At 46.9% G+C, this 19914-nt stretch overlaps 1 protein-coding gene across 1 annotated transcript; it reads left to right on the top strand.

The window, feature by feature from the left end:
* Positions 1-301: 301 nt before the first annotated feature.
* Positions 302-16484, top strand: LOC131720926 (protein Wnt-10b-like). Its single transcript, XM_059013420.1, has 4 exons — positions 302-411; positions 2859-3121; positions 9211-9581; positions 10086-16484. The coding sequence occupies exons 1-4, from the start codon at positions 338-340 to the stop codon at positions 10542-10544; spliced, it is 1167 nt and encodes a 388-aa protein (XP_058869403.1). The 5' UTR covers positions 302-337; the 3' UTR covers positions 10545-16484.
* The last annotated feature ends 3430 nt before the right edge of the window (positions 16485-19914 follow it).

The raw sequence follows: 19914 nt of genomic DNA on the forward strand, positions 1-19914 counted from the left end.
CCATCATCACATTCATCACCTTTTTGAACCGTCGTCTCTTCAGTATCCACACACAAGCGGCACCGCGTCTCAACCTGGCAAAGCTACTGTTACTGTCTTTTTGACAAACAAAGCGTCTCCGTACTCATTATCACGCTGCGTACGAGTGCCAATTTTAACCCTGAACCGCTATTCTTTCTGCGACTACGATTTAACAATAGCTTCAGAGCTTCGTGAAATGTTACCAGGCGGTTTTTTGAACTTTTCGACGACAGCATACCAACTTTAAAAAAACAAATTTACCTCAGAAGCAACTCGAGTTTTCTTTCATGTCACGCTGGGACCAACGGCTACTGAAATGGGAATTCCACACACGAGCTACTGGAAATGCGTCCTGATCCTCGTGGCGGCCGTCATGTCACCTGCCTCCACGTAAGTGTGCCTGCCTGCCAGGTTGTGTCAGCGTGTGAGAGCGAGAGAGAGTGAGAGACAGAGAGGGAAAGTGAGACGCAGGGTCGGGGTCTGAGAGTGAGGTAACCCCGTGCGTTTTTATTCTGCCTGCGGCGTGGTAACAGCATTTTAGCAACATCTATTAAAACAGAGTATAAGCAAACTAATTACGACATTAAATAGTGTTACACCACATTGATGTATGGTAAAAAAAATAAAATAGCAACAAAATCAAACAAACTATGTTTGAGCAGTTTCTTATCTGCAACAAACCACTTTTGTTGGTTTTCAATGTTATAATCCAAACTCCATAAAAGAAAAGGACCTGTATGTATGTATATATATATATATATATATATATATATATATATATATATATATATATATATATATATATATATATATACACACACACACACACACACACACATATATATATATATATATATATATATATATATATATATATATATATATATATACATACACACTGTAGAGTATTCTATATAAAGTCATTTTCCTTTATTGTTAGTTTCTACAGTATGTAGCTACATCAAGATCTAGTTTTTGGGGGTGTCATAATACCAAAGCCAATGTGTATCTGTGCAAGAGTCGTGTTGTAAGAGTGTACTTGTTTAATGTATAAGGGAAGGCCAAAGGAATATTGAAAAATGTGTTTGCAAACTTTTCCAAGATTTAGGAGGAATGAATTATTCTAGTTTGATTATTTGATATTAGCCCAAAAAATTAAAAAATATCAAGATCCAAATGGCATTCATTCATGCGGGATTGTGTTTGTTTTTGTATCCAAACTGGATTGCAAATGAATGCAAAAAAGATTCTTTTGACCTTCAGAATGCATGCCTGTGCAATCAAGCAAAGTATCCTGAATGAATGTTGAATGAAGACTGCATTTATAATGCAAAATCTTTCACCTATGTGGCTTACTGAGAAAAAAATAATTAAAAAAAGCATCTGCTTTGAATCAAAACGTATTTGATTACACGAGTGATTGTTGCAAAATATCATATTGTGTTTGTTTCTAATGAACCACAAAGAAACCTGCAACACTGCCCCCTGTGGTATGACGCATTTCTCACTGATTTCTTATATCCAATAGGGGCATATTGTAGCGGCTGAGATAACTGTGATATTTCTCACCCATAGCAAGCTTCTCATTAATAAGTGAAAGTTGCAAGCAAGAGAGAGAGAGAGAGAGAGAGAGAGAGAGAGAGAGAGAGAGAGAGAGAGAGAGAGAGAGAGAGAGAGAGGCTTTATTTTGTGATTCGTGTGTGTATGTGTGTGGGCACTTGTGTGCGTGTGTTTTGGAGTGTGTGTGTGTCTGTGTGTGTGCGTGTGCGTGTGCGTGTGTTAGAGTGTGTGTGTGTGTCAGAGCATGTGTGCCCCGCCCCCCATATACCCTCCCCCCACTCCCACCCCCACACACACACCCAAGCCTCCAAAGGTGAAGGGCATAATTGGCTTCGACACCTGGCATCCTGCAATTAATGTTTAACCACAGAGCTATAAGTTGTATCAGTATTTATTGATATTTCACAAACTAATTCACTAGATGCTAATCTTTTGGCAGGGTCTGTGTGTGTGGGGCTCGATTACTGGCTGCGTGAGTTCTTGTGGGATCTGTTTATATATAAGCATCAGTATTTGTTCAAACTTGTTTTAAATAAACATTTCGTTTTGCTTGTGTTGTACACCAATGACTTTGCTTGTCAGAGTTTCCCCTCCGAGGACTTAGTGGGAAGCTGGCTCCCACTCTAGCCTGACATGAGGGGAGTGATGTGCCAAGCTTGTGTGCTTGATACTCATTAGAATGAACACACCTGTGCCCTTGCCAGAACACATGACAGCTACTGTGAAGTATGTAGGGCAATATCGCTTTCAGTGCTACTTGATTGTACTGCATTACTTTTGCAGGGTCGTTGCAACGTTGCGTAACACTGCAGTATATTTTCCAGGGTTTAAACAAAGAAATGGTCCATATTCTGCAATAAATATAATCTGCATTCCCTGTTGCAAGCCAGTCACCACGGGGCAGCAAAACAGCAGGACTGGTAGGCTTTGATGGAGGGCTACTAGTAGATGCTCAGTTGGTAGGTGCTTCCATAGCCAAAGTGCTACCATTGAGGCTCCAACATAGAATCAGCATTGCATATTAAACTGTAGAGGTAGTGGAGCCGCTATGGCTGGCATGGAGATGCAGTTTAACCTTCTTCAAACCTTTATGAACCAGCCTCATTCAAGATCTGCAGAGCAAAAGAAGTTATGAGACTAGCACCCTAACCCATTGTGTCTCAAACACAATCAGCTCTGTGATTTAATCTGTTTTGATGGACACGGAAATGGAGGTTCATTAACCTTGGAGTGCGAGGGTTTGATCTCTGACTCCCTTTGTTTCTCCTTCCTTCCAGAGTCCTGTGCAATGATATTTTGGGTGTAAAGCTGCCGGGCGACCCTGAGCTGACGCCCAACACGGTGTGCCTGACCCTGCCGGGCCTCAGCAAGCACCAGATGAGGCTGTGTGTGCGCAGCCCTGACGTGACCGCCTCCGCCCTGCAGGGCATCCAGATCGCCATCCACGAGTGCCAGCACCAGCTGAGGGAGCAGCGGTGGAACTGCTCTGCGCTGGAGACCGGGAGCAAGCTGCCTCACGACAGCGCCATCCTGAAGAGAGGTGAGGCAGGGGAGGGGCAGGGGGAGCAAGAAGGGGTGAGGAAGGATGGGTGAAGGGGGCAAGCTGCTTAATGACAGCGTAACAGGGCGCAAGCTAGGCATGAACCGGCGACCCCACGCACCACAGGCGAGCGTCTTAACCATAATGCGAAAGAGCCGGAGTCGTCTGCATTTGTGGTTTTAGAGCCTTTAACCTCATCTCATCTCACTGATGGGACAGGACAGAATCTGTGACCATATCACACAACACTGCCCGTTACAACAGCATGACAGACACTGACGAGGGGAGAGTGAGGGGGGGAAGCAGGTGGTACTGTTAAGGGGAACTAAAGATGGGCGAGGGAGGGGGGAAAAACTCTGCCCTAGATACTGGGGACTGCTCAACGACAGTGTGCTACTGAAGAGGGGCGAGTTAGGGGGAGTGAAGGGGAAGCAGAGGGCACTGTTAGGGGAGAGTCATGAGCTAGGATGGTGGGAGGGAGGTGTAAGTGTGCATTGAGCGGGGGGGAGGGGGGCGGTGACAGTTGTTCGAAAGGTATTTTGGACAAGGGAGGGGCGGGGAGGGATTAGCTACAGGCACCTCTCCAGATTTCAGAGGGAATCTCCCTGCTACTCACTGCCAGCCCCCAATAAAACTGCTCATTAAAATACAGAGACTGTCCGACGCGGTGCTGTCAGAAACTGGGAACCGGCCCAACTGCTAGCCAGGACTTGCAGGCAGCGACACACAAACATACAGCACATTTCCATCTGCTGATGTACCGCTGGAGGTGCAGCCCTTACTGAAGCATGTCTTTAAAAAACCCTCTGGGATCCCATTGTAATCCCAGTGTTTCACCCTGGTGAAACCCGCGCTAGCCATTTGCAGACCACAGCGTTACCAACAATGGAAACACAAGGACCCGATGTTGTGATAATGAAACATCCAACAAAAATATAACAAACCGTGAAGTCTCCTATTTTAACGATGGAAACGATGGCGGTTTTTAGATCCGCCATTGTTTAGATCAATTGGCTAGACCCCGTTGTGTATTGGTTCATTGATTATATCACGAGATACAATGTAACCACAAGGATACCATTCTGCTAATGCCTCATACCAGTTAATCATTGTATATTATAAACCAGAGCAGAAAAAAATACCCCTCACCTTAGAAACATTTGCCATGTATTTTAAATCTAGACTTCCACACTTGTTTTGCTGTGCTTTTATTATGGGAGCGTGCTATCTGTATGCTAGCTGTGCGTGTGTGTGTTCTGTGTTCCCTGCACGGTCCTGTCGCTGTGCTGGGGAGTCTGTGCCCCGAGGAGTGCCGCGGTCGAGCGAGGTGCTGAGCACTTCTTCCCATCAGGGCAGAGAGATGATAAGAGCTGAGGAGCAATTAAGTTTCAAGAAAGGAACGATCTGAGCTTTTTTTTCCCCCCTGGGCTTTTGGTAGGGCCTGCTTCAGCAAATACAGTTATTAAAGCTACAGTATCATAGTGAACGGGCAAGCGGGTCGGGGTGTGTGTGTGTGTTTGGGGTGGGGTGGACACACACTGATACACACACACACACACACACACAAACACACACACAGACACACACACACACACACACACACAGACACACACACACACACACACACACACACACACACACACACTCTGACACACACACCCACACCCACACACTCTGACACACACACACCCAGACACACTCTGACACACACACCCACACACACACACTCTGACACACATACACCCAGACACACTCTGACACACACACCCACACCCACACACTCTGACACACACACCCACACACACACACTCTGACACACACACACACACACACCCACACACACACACTCTGACACACACACACACACACTCTGACACACACACCCACACACACACACTCTGACACACACCCACCCACACACACACACACATGCACACACACTCTGACACACACACACACACACACACACACACTCTGACACACACACACACACTCTGACACACACACACACACACACACACACACTCTTTCATTGTATACCCAGGATGAGATTGAGATTTGCATCTAATTAACAATCAGTACAGACGTGACTCCAGGCTGTATATTCACTGATAGATGAGAACCCGTAGCTCATACTCATAATCTCCACTACACTAATCTATCATCTATTTGTATAAAATGAACGTTTATTTGATAATAACCAAATTCAATCCAGAAGGTCTATTGGAAGATAATGATTTAATACAAAATTCAAGGCAGGTTATCATATGCACCAGCATATAGATCGTGTGCCAGATAGAGAGAGAGTGACATGATATGAAGTTTAAAAGCACATAGTATCATCCAATTCTGGCTGTATAAATAGACATAACTTTCCCCTCTATTGCGTTTGATCCATTCACACCCCTCCTCCTCCCCCAGCTCCTCCTCGTGGCTCCCCCCTGGTTCTCTCTGTCACTGGGGGTCGACTGCCTTGTCCAGCAAGCGGGTTCTGCTCATTTTTATTATTATTATTATTATTATTTATTTCTTAGCAGACGCCCTTATCCAGGGCGACTTACAATCGCAAGCAAATACAAATACATTCAAGTGTTACAATATAAGTCATACAATAAGAACAAGAAATACAATAATTCTCAAGTGTGACAAACCACAATTCAATAATACAGCAGATAATAGTGAAAGTTACATCAGGATATGATTAAGTAGTGATAGTTACATCAGGATATGATTAAGTACAAAATACTACAGATTAAACACTTGGGAGATTACAATATTCTGAGGTACAGGATTAAATGCAGTAAAATAGGGGGCAGATAAGAGCAAAATAAAGCATATTTAAATGAAGGGTGATAGTGTCCCAGGATACAACAGAGGAGTTCTACAGGTGCTGTTTGAAGAGGTGAGTCTTAAGGAGGCGCCGGAATGTGGTCAGGGACTGGGCAGTCCTGACATCTGTAGGAAGGTCGTTCCACCACTGCGGAGCAAGGGTGGAGAAGGAGCGGGCTCGGGAGGCAGGGGAGCGTAGCGGAGGTAGAGCCAGTCTTCTAGTGCAGGCGGAGCGGAGAGGTCGAGTGGGGGTGTAGGGAGAGATGAGGGTCTGGAGGTAGCTGGGTGCAGTCTGATCAAGGCATCTGTAGGCTAGTACAAGAGTCTTGAACTGGATGCGAGCGGTGATCGGGAGCCAGTGGAGCGAGCGGAGTAGTGGAGTAGCGTGGGCGAAGCGAGGTAGAGAGAACACCAGGCGAGCAGCAGAGTTCTGGATGAGCTGGAGCGGACGGGTGGCGGACGCAGGGAGGCCAGCCAGGAGGGAGTTGCAGTAGTCTAGGCGGGAGAGTACCAGGGCCTGGACCAGGAGCTGGGTAGCATAGTTGGTGAGGAAGGGTCGGATTCTTCGGATGTTGCTCAGGAAGAATCTGCAAGTGCGTGCCAGAGTGGAGATGTGCTGGGAATAAGAGAGGCAGGGGTCCAGGGTGACTCCAAGGTTTTTAGCTGAGGAAGAGGGAGAGAGTGTGGTAGATTCCAGAGGAACAGAGATAGAGAGATCAGGGGAGGGGGAGGAGGAGGGAAAGAAAAGGAGGTCAGATTTAGAGAGGTTGAGTTTGAGGTGATGCGAGTGCATCCAGGAGGAAATAGCAGACAGACAGGTAGAGATACGGGAGGAGATGGTGGAGTCAGAGGTGGGGAAGGAGAGGAAAATCTGAGCATCATCAGCATAGAAATGGTATGAGAAACCATAGGATGCGATGAGGGGGCCCAGGGAGCGGGTGTAGAGAGAGAACAGGAGAGGACCCAAGACTGACCCTTGGGGGACTCCAGTCAAGAGAGGGTGAGGTGTGGAGGTTGCTCCACGCCAGGTTACCTGGTAAGTGCGGTTGGAGAGGTAGGAGGAGAACCAGGCCAGAGCAGTGCCAGAGATCCCCAGGTCAGCAAGAGATGATAGTAGAATAGAGTGATCAACAGTGTCAAAGGCAGCAGAGAGGTCGAGGAGAATTAGGACAGAGGAGAGAGAGGCAGCTCGGGCACACTTAAGTGAGTTGGTGACAGACAGAAGGGCGGTTTCAGTGGAGTGAGCAGAGCGGAAGCCAGATTGGAGAGGGTCAAGCAGAGAGTGGTTGGACAGGAAAGCAGAGAGCTGGCGGTGTACAGTCCGCTCGAGGGTTTTGGAGAGGAAGGGTAGGAGGGAGACAGGACGGTAGCTCTGGAGGGAGGTGGGGTCGAGGGTAGGTTTTTTGAGGAGGGGAGTGATCGAGGCTTTTTTGAAGGCAGAGGGGAAGATGCCAGAAAGTAGAGAGGTGTTGAGGAGGGAGGAGATGAAGGGGAGTAGAGCAGGAGCAGCAGCATGAAAGAGGTGAGTGGGGAGGGGGTCCAAGGCACACGTGGTGGGTTTGTGACCCTGGAGCAGGGAGGAGAGGTCAGAGTCTGAGAGGGGCAAGAAGGTGGAGAGGGAGGGCGAGTTAGTAGGGGATGTAGTGGGTGTAGGGGTTGGAGCAGGAGGGGGTGCGGGGGAGGGAGAGGTGTTAAAGAGTTTGCGGATATCTGAGATTTTAGAAGAGAAGAAGGAGGCAAAGTCGTCAGGGGAGATAGAGGAGGGAGGAGGAGGGGGGGGAGGGTTTAGGAGGGAGGAGAAGGTAGAGAATAGTTTACGTGGGTTGTTAGTGGAGGCTTGGATTACAGATTGGAAATAAGCACATTTAGCAGAGGAGAGAGTAGAGGAGAAGGAGGAGAGAAGAGTGCGGTAAAGGTCTAGGGCAGCAGGGAGTTTGGTTCTCTTCCATTTCTTTTCAGCAGATCGCAGTGTGATTCTTGCCGAGCGGAGCACAGAGGAGAGCCAGGGATGGGGAGGGGAGGGGCGAGCGGGTCGGGAGGTGAGGGGACAGAGGGAGTCGAGGGAGGAGGTGAGTGAGGAGAAGAGGGTGGAGGTAGCAGAGTCTACGGAGAGTTGTGAAAAGGAGTCGATAGGAGGGAGGTGAGAGAGAGCAGTGGAGGCAAGGACAGAGGGGGAGAGAGAGCGGAGGTTACGGCGAGAGGTGACAGTGGGGGTAGGAGGAGCAGGGAGAGGGGGGAGAGACAGAGAAAAAGAGATGAAATAGTGATCAGAGAGGTCCAGGGGGGTGACAGAGAGGTTGGAGGGGCAGCAGGCCCTGGAGAAGGTGAGGTCCAGTTGACGGCCAGCTTTGTGGGTAGGAGGAGACGGAGAGAGACAGAAGTCGAAGGAGTGAAGGAGAGGGAGGAATCCAGCAGAGTGGCTGGGGTTGGAGAGATGGATGTTGAAGTCACCCAACAGGACAGTCGGGGTAGACAGAGAGGGGAGGGAGGAGAGTAGATAGTCGAGTTCATCCAGAAAGTGAGTGAGAGGCCCAGGGGGGCGGTACAAAACAATGAGCAGGAGTTGACAGGGAGAGGTTAGTTGGACTGCATGAAATTCAAAGGTAGTGACAGAGAGGGAGGTGAGATCAGAGGGGACAGAAAAGAGTAAGGAGGGAGAGAGGAGAAGACCCGTCCCACCTCCCCGTCCGGTGAGACGCGGGGTATGGGACAGGACGTAGAGAGAGGACAGGGCAGCAGGAGTAACAGTGTTATCAGGGGACAGCCAGGTTTCAGTGAGAGCAAGGAAATCGAGCGAGAGGTGGGAGGCAAAGGCAGAGATGAAATCAGCTTTGTTAGCAGAAGAGTGACAGTTCCAGAGTGCACCAGAGAGTGTGCGGGAGGGGGGGAGAGGCAGAGAAATGAGGTTAGAGGGGTTGGAGGAGCAACAGCGGAGGGAGGGCAGAGGACGAGGACGGGAGGACAGAACAGGGATGTGAGAGACAGTCATAGCAGGACAAGCAAGACAAAAAGGCACAGTAGGAGCAGTGGGGTGGAGGATACAGACCTGACTAGTAGATGGCTTCTTCCATTTTGAACGGGGACCCTAAAAGCTCACAGCTGAGAGCTGCAATTCAAGGTCTCTTGAGCACTTTCATGCTGCCTGTTTCTCAAGGTGCACCAGGGATTGCTCTCCTCTCAAGAGACCCTGCATTGCTGTGTGATTGAAGCATCCCAGGGTTGTGATCGGTGTTTTCCTGTGTCGTTCGTTCTCCTGGCAGGTTTCCGGGAGACCGCGTTCGCTTTCTCCCTGCTCGCGGCGGGGGTGACTCACTCGGTCGCCATGGCCTGCAGCCTGGGCAAGCTGCAAGGATGCGGGTGCGAGTCCAAGCGCCGCCGGGACGAGGATAAGATCCAGCTGAAACTGAACCAGCTGCAGCTGCAGACCCTGCAGAGGACCAAGGGGCTCCCCGCGCACCTCCTCCAGAGCCAGCAGGGGGTGCCCAGCCTGCAGGACACCTGGAAGTGGGGCGGATGCAGCCATAACGTCAAATTCGGGGAGAAGTTCTCCCAGGACTGGCTGGATTCCAGCGAATCGCCACGGGACATTCACGCCCGCATGCGGCTCCACAACAACAAAGTGGGCAGGCAGGTGAGACTGGCACAGCAGGGTCACTTGTTTCATAGTCCCCTTTGACCTTTTCACCAGAGTCAAAGGGAAATAAAGTCTGGTAAACTAAATGATCTGCAGAAGAATGAAAAGGGGGATCTTGTTTTGCTTATAAGAGCTAAGCATTTTTTTTATTTTAAGCCTATCACACCTTTAGAACATAAATAAATTAATCAAAAGTACAGTGTTGTTGCTCTAAGTATAATCTGAAAAAATTAGTCAAGCCAGTTTTGCTTGTTCACAGTTTGTGCTCATTGGCCACTTTGGGATCGAAGTTAGGAAGCACTTTCATTTTTAATGTAGAGAGATAGAAATGCATGGAATAGTGTACCATGTGAAATAGTGACATCTAAAGACACTAGGAACATTGAGAAAGCAATTAGATTGTGCCCCTGTGGAATTGTATTCGCTGTGCTAGGAAGGGATGAGCATTTATTGGGCTGAACGACCACCTCTCATTCCCAGTGTCTTGTGTTCTGTCGGCAGGTGGTCAAAGAAAACATGAAGAGGAAGTGCAAGTGCCATGGCACCTCGGGCAGCTGCCAGTTCAAAACCTGCTGGTACGTCACGCCTGATTTCAGGCTGGTGGGATCGGTGCTGAGGGACAAGTTCCAGACGGCCGTGTTCATCAACTCGCAGAACAAGAACACGGGCGTCTTCAACCCCCGCCTGAGCAAGCAAAGGGTGTCCAGCCAGCTGGTGTACTTCGAGAAGTCCCCCGATTTCTGTGAGCGAGACCCTGCCTTGGACTCGCCAGGCACAGAGGGACGGATCTGCAACAAGACCAGCCAGAACATGGACAACTGCGGCAGCCTGTGCTGCGGCCGCGGACATAACATCCTGAAGCAGACGCGCAGCGAGAGATGCAACTGTCGTTTCCACTGGTGCTGCTACGTGCTGTGTGAGGAGTGCCGCGTCACGCAGTGGGTCAACGTCTGCAAGTGAGACCCACACCGTCCCGCTGCTCACCCCAGGGACTAGTCATGTGATCAAGAAGCTGTTATATTGACCTGCAATAGAGACCCAAGCCTTCCCAATGTCTTTTTATGGGGTCTCTATAAAACAAGAGAAGCCGGAAGAATCGTTTCTAGAGCACAGTGAACTCTAACCCTGGCACCAGTACCTCTTCATGCAGTCACGATGGCGTTTATTTAATTGAATTCTGAAAAATAAATAATGCTGTCTCTGGAGTCAAACAGAGGAGCTGCAAGTCAAGGACACACTGCCCCAGCGTCAGTGCAGTCAGGGTGGACGCCTTGTGAAACCTAGAAAACTGAGCTCTCTTTATACAAGGATGGACTAGGCATTGCTGTTTCAGGAGTGCCTGGTCACTGAACGCCACAGGATCCTGATCAGTGCACCAAAAATCGAGTTCATCTTGTTAAACAATGAAATAGAAACCTTAACAATATCTACTTCTCATTTTCAGAGTGCTGTGTCAACAATATCCCACTCAAATACCATTCTCTGTTCATACTAAGAGGATAATCAGCCTTGTTGTACGCAGCAGAGAAAAAGACATGGCTGATTCTGGAGTGTGATATCACACTGCATCAACAGGTATATAACACTCCACTGACACCACTGTCTCCATGTAAAAAGGGATTCTTAACCTGTGCTTGTTAAACAGTATAATAGGGACCTGAGAAACTGACAATGCCTTTTCAGGGGTGTCTCCGAGTGTGATCCAAACTTTCCCACTGCTGTCACCTGCTAACAAGAGTTTTTTTTTTTTATGGACCTGCAGAAAAAACATTGCAGTTTCAAGCCCCCAAAACATATGAATCTAATTGTGGTTTGAAACAACTTTTGCAATTCTTGCCACACCTACTTACCAAACCTTGGAAATTGTTGCAGGAATACAGTTTTCAACAGGAATCTATAACTTTATGACACACGCCTCACCTCTGACTGAATTTACCAGTAAATTAGACATAGTGCATAAACCCAGTCTCCTATATTTCCTTGTGTTCTTGTTCGTTCAAAACCCAATCCCTCCCCCTCCTCGGCTCGGGCAGCTAAATAAATCAAAAGGGCTCTTCATCTGCTTGCCTGAACAGCAGCCCCGCATTTACAGGCAGCGCAAGCAATTCCATAAGTTCTTCTATAAAAAAAAAAGAAAAGGATACACAAAGACGTTTGATACTGGAGAGTTCGTCAGCCCAATCTGTGCACTGGAGAGGCTTACAGTGCTTTACTGCTGAGCTGACGATTATGAAGAGAGATGAGTGATAAAAAGGATTGGAGGTTTTATTAGATCTCTTTAAGGCTTTCCTGGCACTTGAAGCTGTCTGGAGTTTTAGGGAGATGGACAGCAGTGCTGGTGCTGTAACAAGTTTTTTTTGGCAAGATTTCCTCCATGCATCTGTGCTTTAACAGCCCTGTCTAGCAAATACCTGGGTGGTGGAATGGGGCAGGGCAACATTTAGGCATATATATTGAACTCTGGAGCTAATGCATAATCTATGAAGCAGCAAGGTTTTGGGTTCAAATGCAGTAGTTGCACCAAGGTCATACACATTGACGTTTTATAGTGCTATACAGTCCATGTACAGATGACTGCACTCACCTAAACTAGCCACTTGTGGGACTCCCTGTAGTGATAAGCCTGTGGTGGCTTGTGGTCTTTTCAATCAACCTAAAAATGACCTAAATACAGCCACCGTTAAAACAAGGACCTGTTATGTTCAAGTGATTTAAAAGCGAAATGCTAGTAGATAGACTCACACGCACTTAGCTGGAGGTGTTGGTGTCCATTACCTTTTTAGCAGGGACCCTTTTTAATGATGTAGTGTTAGATCCGCCGCTGGGAGAGTGATGGAACTGACCCCACAGGTTCAGAAGAGGACGTGTTTTTGGACCGGGAGCTGTTTTTTTCAAGCACAGTGAAACCTGCATTGCTGGAGTGAACCTGGCTACCGCAATTCTATAGAAAGAAAAGACATACAGAACCGTGAGCGAGTTTGATATGGACCGGCTTTCAAGCAGACTGTTCCCTTGTGCGTGACGTACAGAGGGCCCCCCTAAAAGCTCTGTCCGTTTAAAAAGCAAAAAGGCACGATGTGTAAAATGAATCAGTATTGCTATAGAGTAGAGATATCATTGGTTACCAGCAGATCCCATCCTATTTATCAGTGCTCATGCTCTAAATGATGTAGGGTATGTATGTATTATATATGAAATACTTCTCCACAAGGGTAGTTTTCAATCGTTTTGATCATCATATCACTTGAGGAATGCACTTCTCTTTTGCCAGGAGAAAAATAATTTCTCTTCTAAGGATGGCGGTGTACCCAGATCATGCTCCCTCCTGCAACAAGGCTGGTTTTCTGTTCCCACAATACACTGCTCATCTCAATCAGAGCACCAGCATTGTTGCAGGAGGGAGCGCCGGTCTGGATAAGAGAAAGCCTCTTTCTTCTTGTCAATGCTCAGGTGATTCCCCAGGTGATTTCAGACCCATGGTGTGTGAATAAAAAATACCCAAACAATCAGGATTATGTTGAAAAACATGCCGCTGCGGGATACAGCAAAGCAATGCCTTTCATGTGCACACTGCAGGGGGTTCTGTAACACATTAAAGCTCCAGTGACTGCGAGTCTTCGTAACAAATTACAGACCTTGGTAATAATCCTTCAAAGCAGAGCAGAAAATGAAGACACCGTGTCGTCTTCAAAGACATGAAAATATTTGTCTTCTTCCACTTCAACGTGATCCCATTTTCACCGTTCGCCTCGGGCAGGGCGGGGTGGGGGATGACATCCCTATAGATCTGATTAATTACTCATTAGCGTTTTCTTAAGACGCTCTTTCAGATAAAATAAGTCATACGTTGACAGGGTTCACAGAAAGGTCAGCCCTGTTGAACTGTTACCTGTACGGGTTAAACCAAAAATGAGACCCCCCTCCCCTCCCCCCAGGTGACTTGGAAAACTCTTAAGAAGAGTTCCCTGGAATCCGCTGCAGCTGACAGATTGGGGGCGTGGCCGCACAGTCACTGCAGTTCAAGCCTTCAGAACATCACCTTCAAGAGGAGAGGATCTCTCACGGACTGCCTGTCCCCCTAGGGCACACCGACAGAACTGCAGCTACTCAGCAGCTCTGGCCAAAAGTTTAGCATCACTTAGAATTTCAGGATTGACACATAATTAAAAAAAGAATGATATATGAACATACTTTAGATCTTTTATTTAACATCTTGTAATCAAAGAAACTACACAACGATATCGCAAAAGTCTACCGGAAGCCATAATAGTAATATTTCATGTTTCGAAATGTCACATTTTTCAATATTTGTCAGTTTTTCATTAAGTATATGGAAAACTACAAAGCGGTATGCAATTCACTATGTTAACGTAACATTATTCAGCAGGTTTCATTGGACTTTATGAAACTAAATGAGTTAACTCTATAGGGTGGTGCAAAACTTTTGGCCATAGCTGTACAGCGGCTGGACAATTACAAACGGGCCGTTCTTTACCTGACCGATTCAGGCAAGGCTTGAAACTCTCACCACCCAGCACCCAGTCCTGCGTTCAGAAGATCCCCTGTTCAAATAGATTAATGAAATTACTAGATGCCAGGAGTTTGAACAATCAACAATAAGGCATACCTGTAACAGGAGTTGTTCGTGTAGCTGTAGGGAGGAACACTGTGTTTAACTTCAAACTCCTGGCTGCTGATCATGTAAGAAATATACTTCATTGAAGGTAGCTCTGAAGCACACTGCCAAGTGTATTTCGCAATATGTAAAAGCTGCCTTTCACAATGGGACCGCTAGCGAGACAGCCAATAGAGATGGCTGCAGCTTCCGTAGACAAGGGAAACACTGATTTTACAAACCTTTCCAGGGACTGTCTGAAAAGTGGTTACAATCTGGAGCACAGACTTTGTTGTGTGGGATGCGTTTCTTACATCCACTGGGGGCAGAGCGTTGCAGTGGGGACAGGTTAATGGTTACACACTGGTGTACCAGCTGTAACGAGAAGACAGGTTTGAGATCTCTTTTGAGGGGCTTAAAACTTCTGAGTCACCAGGATGGGTGGAACAGAAAGAAAACTAAAGGAAGAAGAAGAAGAAGAAGATTTTCGCTTGGAGCTGCTCTCTCATGCCTTAAGAACATGGTTGTGTCTTTCCAGAAATGTGTTTGTGTCTCTAACAAAACAAACGTTTTTAATCAGTGGCTGGGCTCGCTGTGAGGGGAGGCTGTCCCATCTGGTTTGATGCACTGAACACTGTCCCAGTGCCAGCAGCACAGAGAAGCTTGCTCCTCGCTGTGACACTGTGATTAATATCCCTCCTGGAGATACTTAGCGGGCTGTAATTACTGTGCACATTCTTCTCCCTCACAACTACCCCCTCGTAATACGTGAACTGTGCTGGGGAGAGCGAGCCAAAGCATGGGGGAAGGGGGTTCCACGTGTACTGCAGGCATCCTGTTCATGAGAAGTACTTTTTTTTGGGGTGCTCGTTCAAAAAATGGGGACCCTTATGTCCGTCATGTCCGTCCATCCGTCTGTCTGTCACAATGCAGTAGATCGATGCACAGACAAAATAAAGAGATGCACGCTTGCTTGCTGAACAAAAAACGGTCTGTCCTGTTAAGTCTGTAACACGTATATAATTGTGCAGTTGCGTCATTCCTCCACCTAGGACTAGCCATATTGAACAGTGTTAAACAGCAACTGTGAACTGGAACATAAACGTTCATGGATTGGAGTCGCGACATCACAGTGAACATCTGCCTTGATTTTGCATCAGTCTCCACCGAACTTACACTCCAAGCTCTCTAAATACGTCTATAAATAGTTTGCATTTTTCTATAGTCCAATAAACTCTATAGGAATTACTGTAGGGGGACCCTCTGTATGTGCTTCTACAGGGTTATTGTTTTACATGCAACTTTCAGTTACAACAGTCTTCCTTGCACCATACATACCGTAGACAAAGATGAAAAACATCTAGCAGCATTAACTAGCATTATCTAGTCCGCAAGCCGATAATAGAGAACATCTTAAAAAATCTATAATCTATAATCTGAGTATAGCAGCCCTATGGCAAATGAACCAAGCTGTAGCAGTTTATCTACAGCATAGTATTTTAAATTATTTGCATATCATGAATCAATGTACCAAAAAACAACTGAAGGCTGTGTAAGCACGCTATAAGGAGGAGCAGTAACAAAGTTAATAAGGCTAATAAGAGCTGAGAAATGTTGGCTGTCAACGGCAACTCTTTACAAAATAGTTTTGAATAAAGTGTGCAGTCTGTCAGCAAACCTCTGGTTTGTATTATCTCCCATTTCTTCATTTTTTTTTATTATTCTTGATATTAGTCACTGCGAGGGGAATTTCCTGTCCTGTCTCTCCCATGTGTCATAAGCAGAGAGATCAGAAGTGAATTCCTTTTGTGTCACCGCAGAGCCATTGCAAAACGCAGCACTAATCAGAAGCAGCCGCCTCCGCTTCCCTTGAGACAGGGTTCACTGCTGGGAAACCGTCCTTCAGCACTGCTTGTGCTTTAGCAGTTACCAGCAACAGCTGCCACAGAGACACAGGCAGGACATCCCTTTGCCTGGATCTATATACAAGCTGCATCTCCCTGTTGTGAACAAGTTTCTGCCACATGGGCAAAACACCAGATCTGACAACGCTGTAGAGTGATTGCAGGTGTTCCTGTACACAAGACAGATATGTTTCCTGTGTTTGGTGACTTCGGCTCCAGTTTATTCTGGAGATGTAATAGAAATGACGTCCCTGCTGGAACTAGAGCCCGGTAAGACCTGCAGAACAATTCTCTTTCCTATACTGCTAGAGCACTCTGCAGTGTTGAGAGTGGAGTTCTCTTTCCTATACTGCTAGAGCGCTCTGCAGTGTTGAGAGAGGAGTTCTCTTTCCTGTACTACTAGAGCGCTCTGCAGTGTTGAGAGTGGAGTTCTCTTTCCTATACTGCTAGAGCGCTCTGCAGTGTTGAGAGTGGAGTTCTCTTTCCTATACTGCTAGAGCGCTCTGCAGTGTTGAGAGTGGAGTTCTCTTTCCTATACTGCTAGAGCGCTCTGCAGTGTTGAGAGAGGAGTTCTCTTTCCTGTACTACTAGAGCGCTCTGCAGTGTTGAGAGTGGAGTTCTCTTTCCTATACTGCTAGAGCGCTCTGCAGTGTTGAGAGTGGAGTTCTCTTTCCTATACTGCTAGAGCGCTCTGCAGTGTTGAGAGTGGAGTTCTCTTTCCTATACTGCTAGAGCACTCTGCAGTGTTGAGAGTGGAGTCCTCTTTCCTATACTGCTAGAGCGCTCTGCAGTGTTGAGAGTGGAGTTCTCTTTCCTATACTGCTAGAGCGCTCTGCAGTGTTGAGAGTGGAGTTCTCTTTCCTATACTACTAGAGCGCTCTGCAGTGTTGAGAGTGGAGTTCTCTTTCCTATACTGCTAGAGCGCTCTGCAGTGTTGAGAGTGGAGTTCTCTTTCCTATACTGCTAGAGCGCTCTGCAGTGTTGAGAGTGGAGTTCTCTTTCCTATACTGCTAGAGCGCTCTGCAGTGTTGAGAGTGGAGTTCTCTTTCCTATACTGCTAGAGCGCTCTGCAGTGTTGAGAGTGGAGTTCTCTTTCCTATACTGCTAGAGCGCTCTGCAGTGTTGAGAGTGGAGTTCTCTTTCCTATACTGCTAGAGCGCTCTGCAGTGTTGAGAGTGGAGTTCTCTTTCCTATACTGCTAGAGCACTCTGCAGTGTTGAGAGTGGAGTCCTCTTTCCTATACTGCTAGAGCGCTCTGCAGTGTTGAGAGTGGAGTTCTCTTTCCTATTCTGCTAGAGCGCTCTGCAGTGTTGAGAGTGGAGTTCTCTTTCCTATACTACTAGAGCGCTCTGCAGTGTTGAGAGTGGAGTTCTCTTTCCTATACTGCTAGAGCGCTCTGCAGTGTTGAGAGTGGAGTTCTCTTTCCTATACTGCTAGAGCGCTCTGCAGTGTTGAGAGTGGAGTTCTCTTTCCTATACTGCTAGAGCGCTCTGCAGTGTTGAGAGTGGAGTTCTCTTTCCTATACTACTAGAGCGCTCTGCAGTGTTGAGAGTGGAGTTCTCTTTCCTATACCACTAGAGCGCTCTGCAGTGTGGAGAGTGGAGTTCTCTTTCCTATACTGCTAGAGCGCTCTGCAGTGTTGAGAGTGGAGTTCTCTTTCCTATACTGCTAGAGCGCTCTGCAGTGTTGAGAGTGGAGTTCTCTTTCCTATACTGCTAGAGCGCTCTGCAGTGTTGAGTGCAGTCAGCTTTTCAACACACACAGTCTGTTTCAAATTCAAATTCAAACCTTTATTTAACCAAGTAAAGAAATTGAGAACAAGTTCTCATTTAAAATGCCGACCTGGCTAAGAGGCAACACAAATATAACAGACAACAATACATAGACAGTTCGAGACATTACAACAATATGAAATCCAAAAAAATCCATGTAATCCATTGCAGTACCATGGCACCATACCAGTACCAGACAGAGCGTGTGCTACTGTATCTGTGTGCTAGTCCTTCCAAATCCAGCTAATAAATATGCTACAGTATCTTCAGGGTAATACACTGTGATTATAATGGGATCCCAATGGCATTTTTTTTTTTGTAATTACAATGTACTGTGCAGTGGGTTTGTAATGGGGTTTGTGACACAGTTTACTGAAAAATCCGCCAGAGGAAACATGTGCGCAGAAACAGCTGGAGCCTCTGCCCACTGGGGAGAGACGCTGTTCTGCGGCCCGCTACCCACCACATGAAAGGCTGTGCCCAACATGAAAGCACGGTCCTACTGCTGAGGGCTGCAAAACACAGACATCAGGTCTCCGAAAGGATGCAGCTTTGGCACCGACATCACAGTGAACTTGGCTCCAGCTCCCCATCTCCCCTCGAATCCTTCTTATCTCAAAGCCACCCGGCTGCGTTAACTGAATCCAACATCTGCTCTGCAAACAGCCCTTGAATCAGCCCACCTTCCCCCCCCCCCACCTCTGGGTCTCTTTACTGTGTGATTGTAGCTAATGAATCAATTCCATGTAACGTACCTGCTTAACACTTCTGCTAACTACACAGGTTTCAAGTGTGCAGTTTTGAAAGAAACACCTGTTACAGCAAGCATGTATTTGTATTTTAAACATGAGACATGGTATTACATTTTGACTGTCCCCTTACAGTCCCATTTTTTGTGTTTCCAGTAATTCCAAGTGGTTCTGATGGCAATGAATCAGATATTACACATGCTTTCACCTGCGTGCAGGAGCTGCCTTCAGTTCTAGTTTCCTGTCCTAGATATATGCGACCCAGGCTAGATCCCCCTCTTTGCATTGGGAAGATCCAGCACTGTCTTAGGGTAATTGCACTGGGAACCACGAAGAACAATTGCAAACATCACAAAGAGGTAAGGCGACCAAAAGAATATGCTGGTGTTCGACTGCAGCTTCTGAAACAGGGGTAGAAAAAGCACTGCTAACTGATAGCTACTGTAGTGACTGCAGAACAGCAGTGGTGTGACTACATGTGAGTCAGTGCTGTAGCTCTTCTGTGTCAGCTGCGATTCATTTAGTGAAACATCTGAAGAGCCATGTGTCTGAGCAGCAATAACCTACCAGAATTACTGCTGGGCAGTAACCATGGAACTGTAATCTGATGACATTGTTCAGTAGCTTGTAACTGGAACGGTTCCTTTTTCAGACAGGTAAAGGAATGTGGCAAAGGATTACTTTTTATGTGAGAAAAGGACGCAGCTAAAAAGGACTAATGCATAACGTCACATGAACATGCTTTTCACATCATCGTGCTAGAAGAGAGTCCGAGGAGGGAAGGGGGGGGGGGGGGGGGGGGAGGTTCCACAGCTGGATCTTCAAAGAATATTCTATGTAAAATGTAAACTGTATTTGGATCCGATTCCAGAGGAACCAATAAAGCAGCGGCCGGAGTTTCTAAAGAACAGAAAGCAGTTTGCAAACAGAGATATTACCATGTCATTTAATACCCATTACTTAGCGGACAGTTGAGTAAATGACTTACAGCTTGTATTTTAAGTGGTTCCCTACAAAGGGAGCTGCTTAGAAGAACTGTCACAACACGGCCTTGACTGGGAGCTGCAGGGGCTGTGATGTGGCTCAGGGTATTGGAGAAGGACTTGAATGAAACCAGACTCCCACTGTGCCCTGCAGCAAGAGAAGGGGGAAGGAATGCATGTGCATCTGGAGATCAGAGCAAGTGGAAAGAAGGGCTGGTCTCTGATGCTACATTTCCATTCAAGCAAACCTGATTAAAGAGCATTGCCCTTTCCTGGTGTTTATTGACTGCTGCACTTTAATTTAGAA

This window comes from Acipenser ruthenus, chromosome 45 (genome assembly GCF_902713425.1).
Source record: "Acipenser ruthenus chromosome 45, fAciRut3.2 maternal haplotype, whole genome shotgun sequence".
Taxonomy (NCBI): domain Eukaryota; kingdom Metazoa; phylum Chordata; class Actinopteri; order Acipenseriformes; family Acipenseridae; genus Acipenser; species Acipenser ruthenus.

Excerpts from the sequence above, each read along its gene's own strand:
- LOC131720926 (XM_059013420.1), top strand. The coding sequence starts at position 338 with ATGGGAATTCCACACACGAGCTACTGGAAATGCGTCCTGATCCTCGTG. Across the intron at positions 3,122-9,210 it reads CAGCGCCATCCTGAAGAGAG|GTTTCCGGGAGACCGCGTTC; the intron begins GTGAGGCAGGGG and ends TTCTCCTGGCAG. Across the intron at positions 9,582-10,085 it reads ACAACAAAGTGGGCAGGCAG|GTGGTCAAAGAAAACATGAA; the intron begins GTGAGACTGGCA and ends TTCTGTCGGCAG.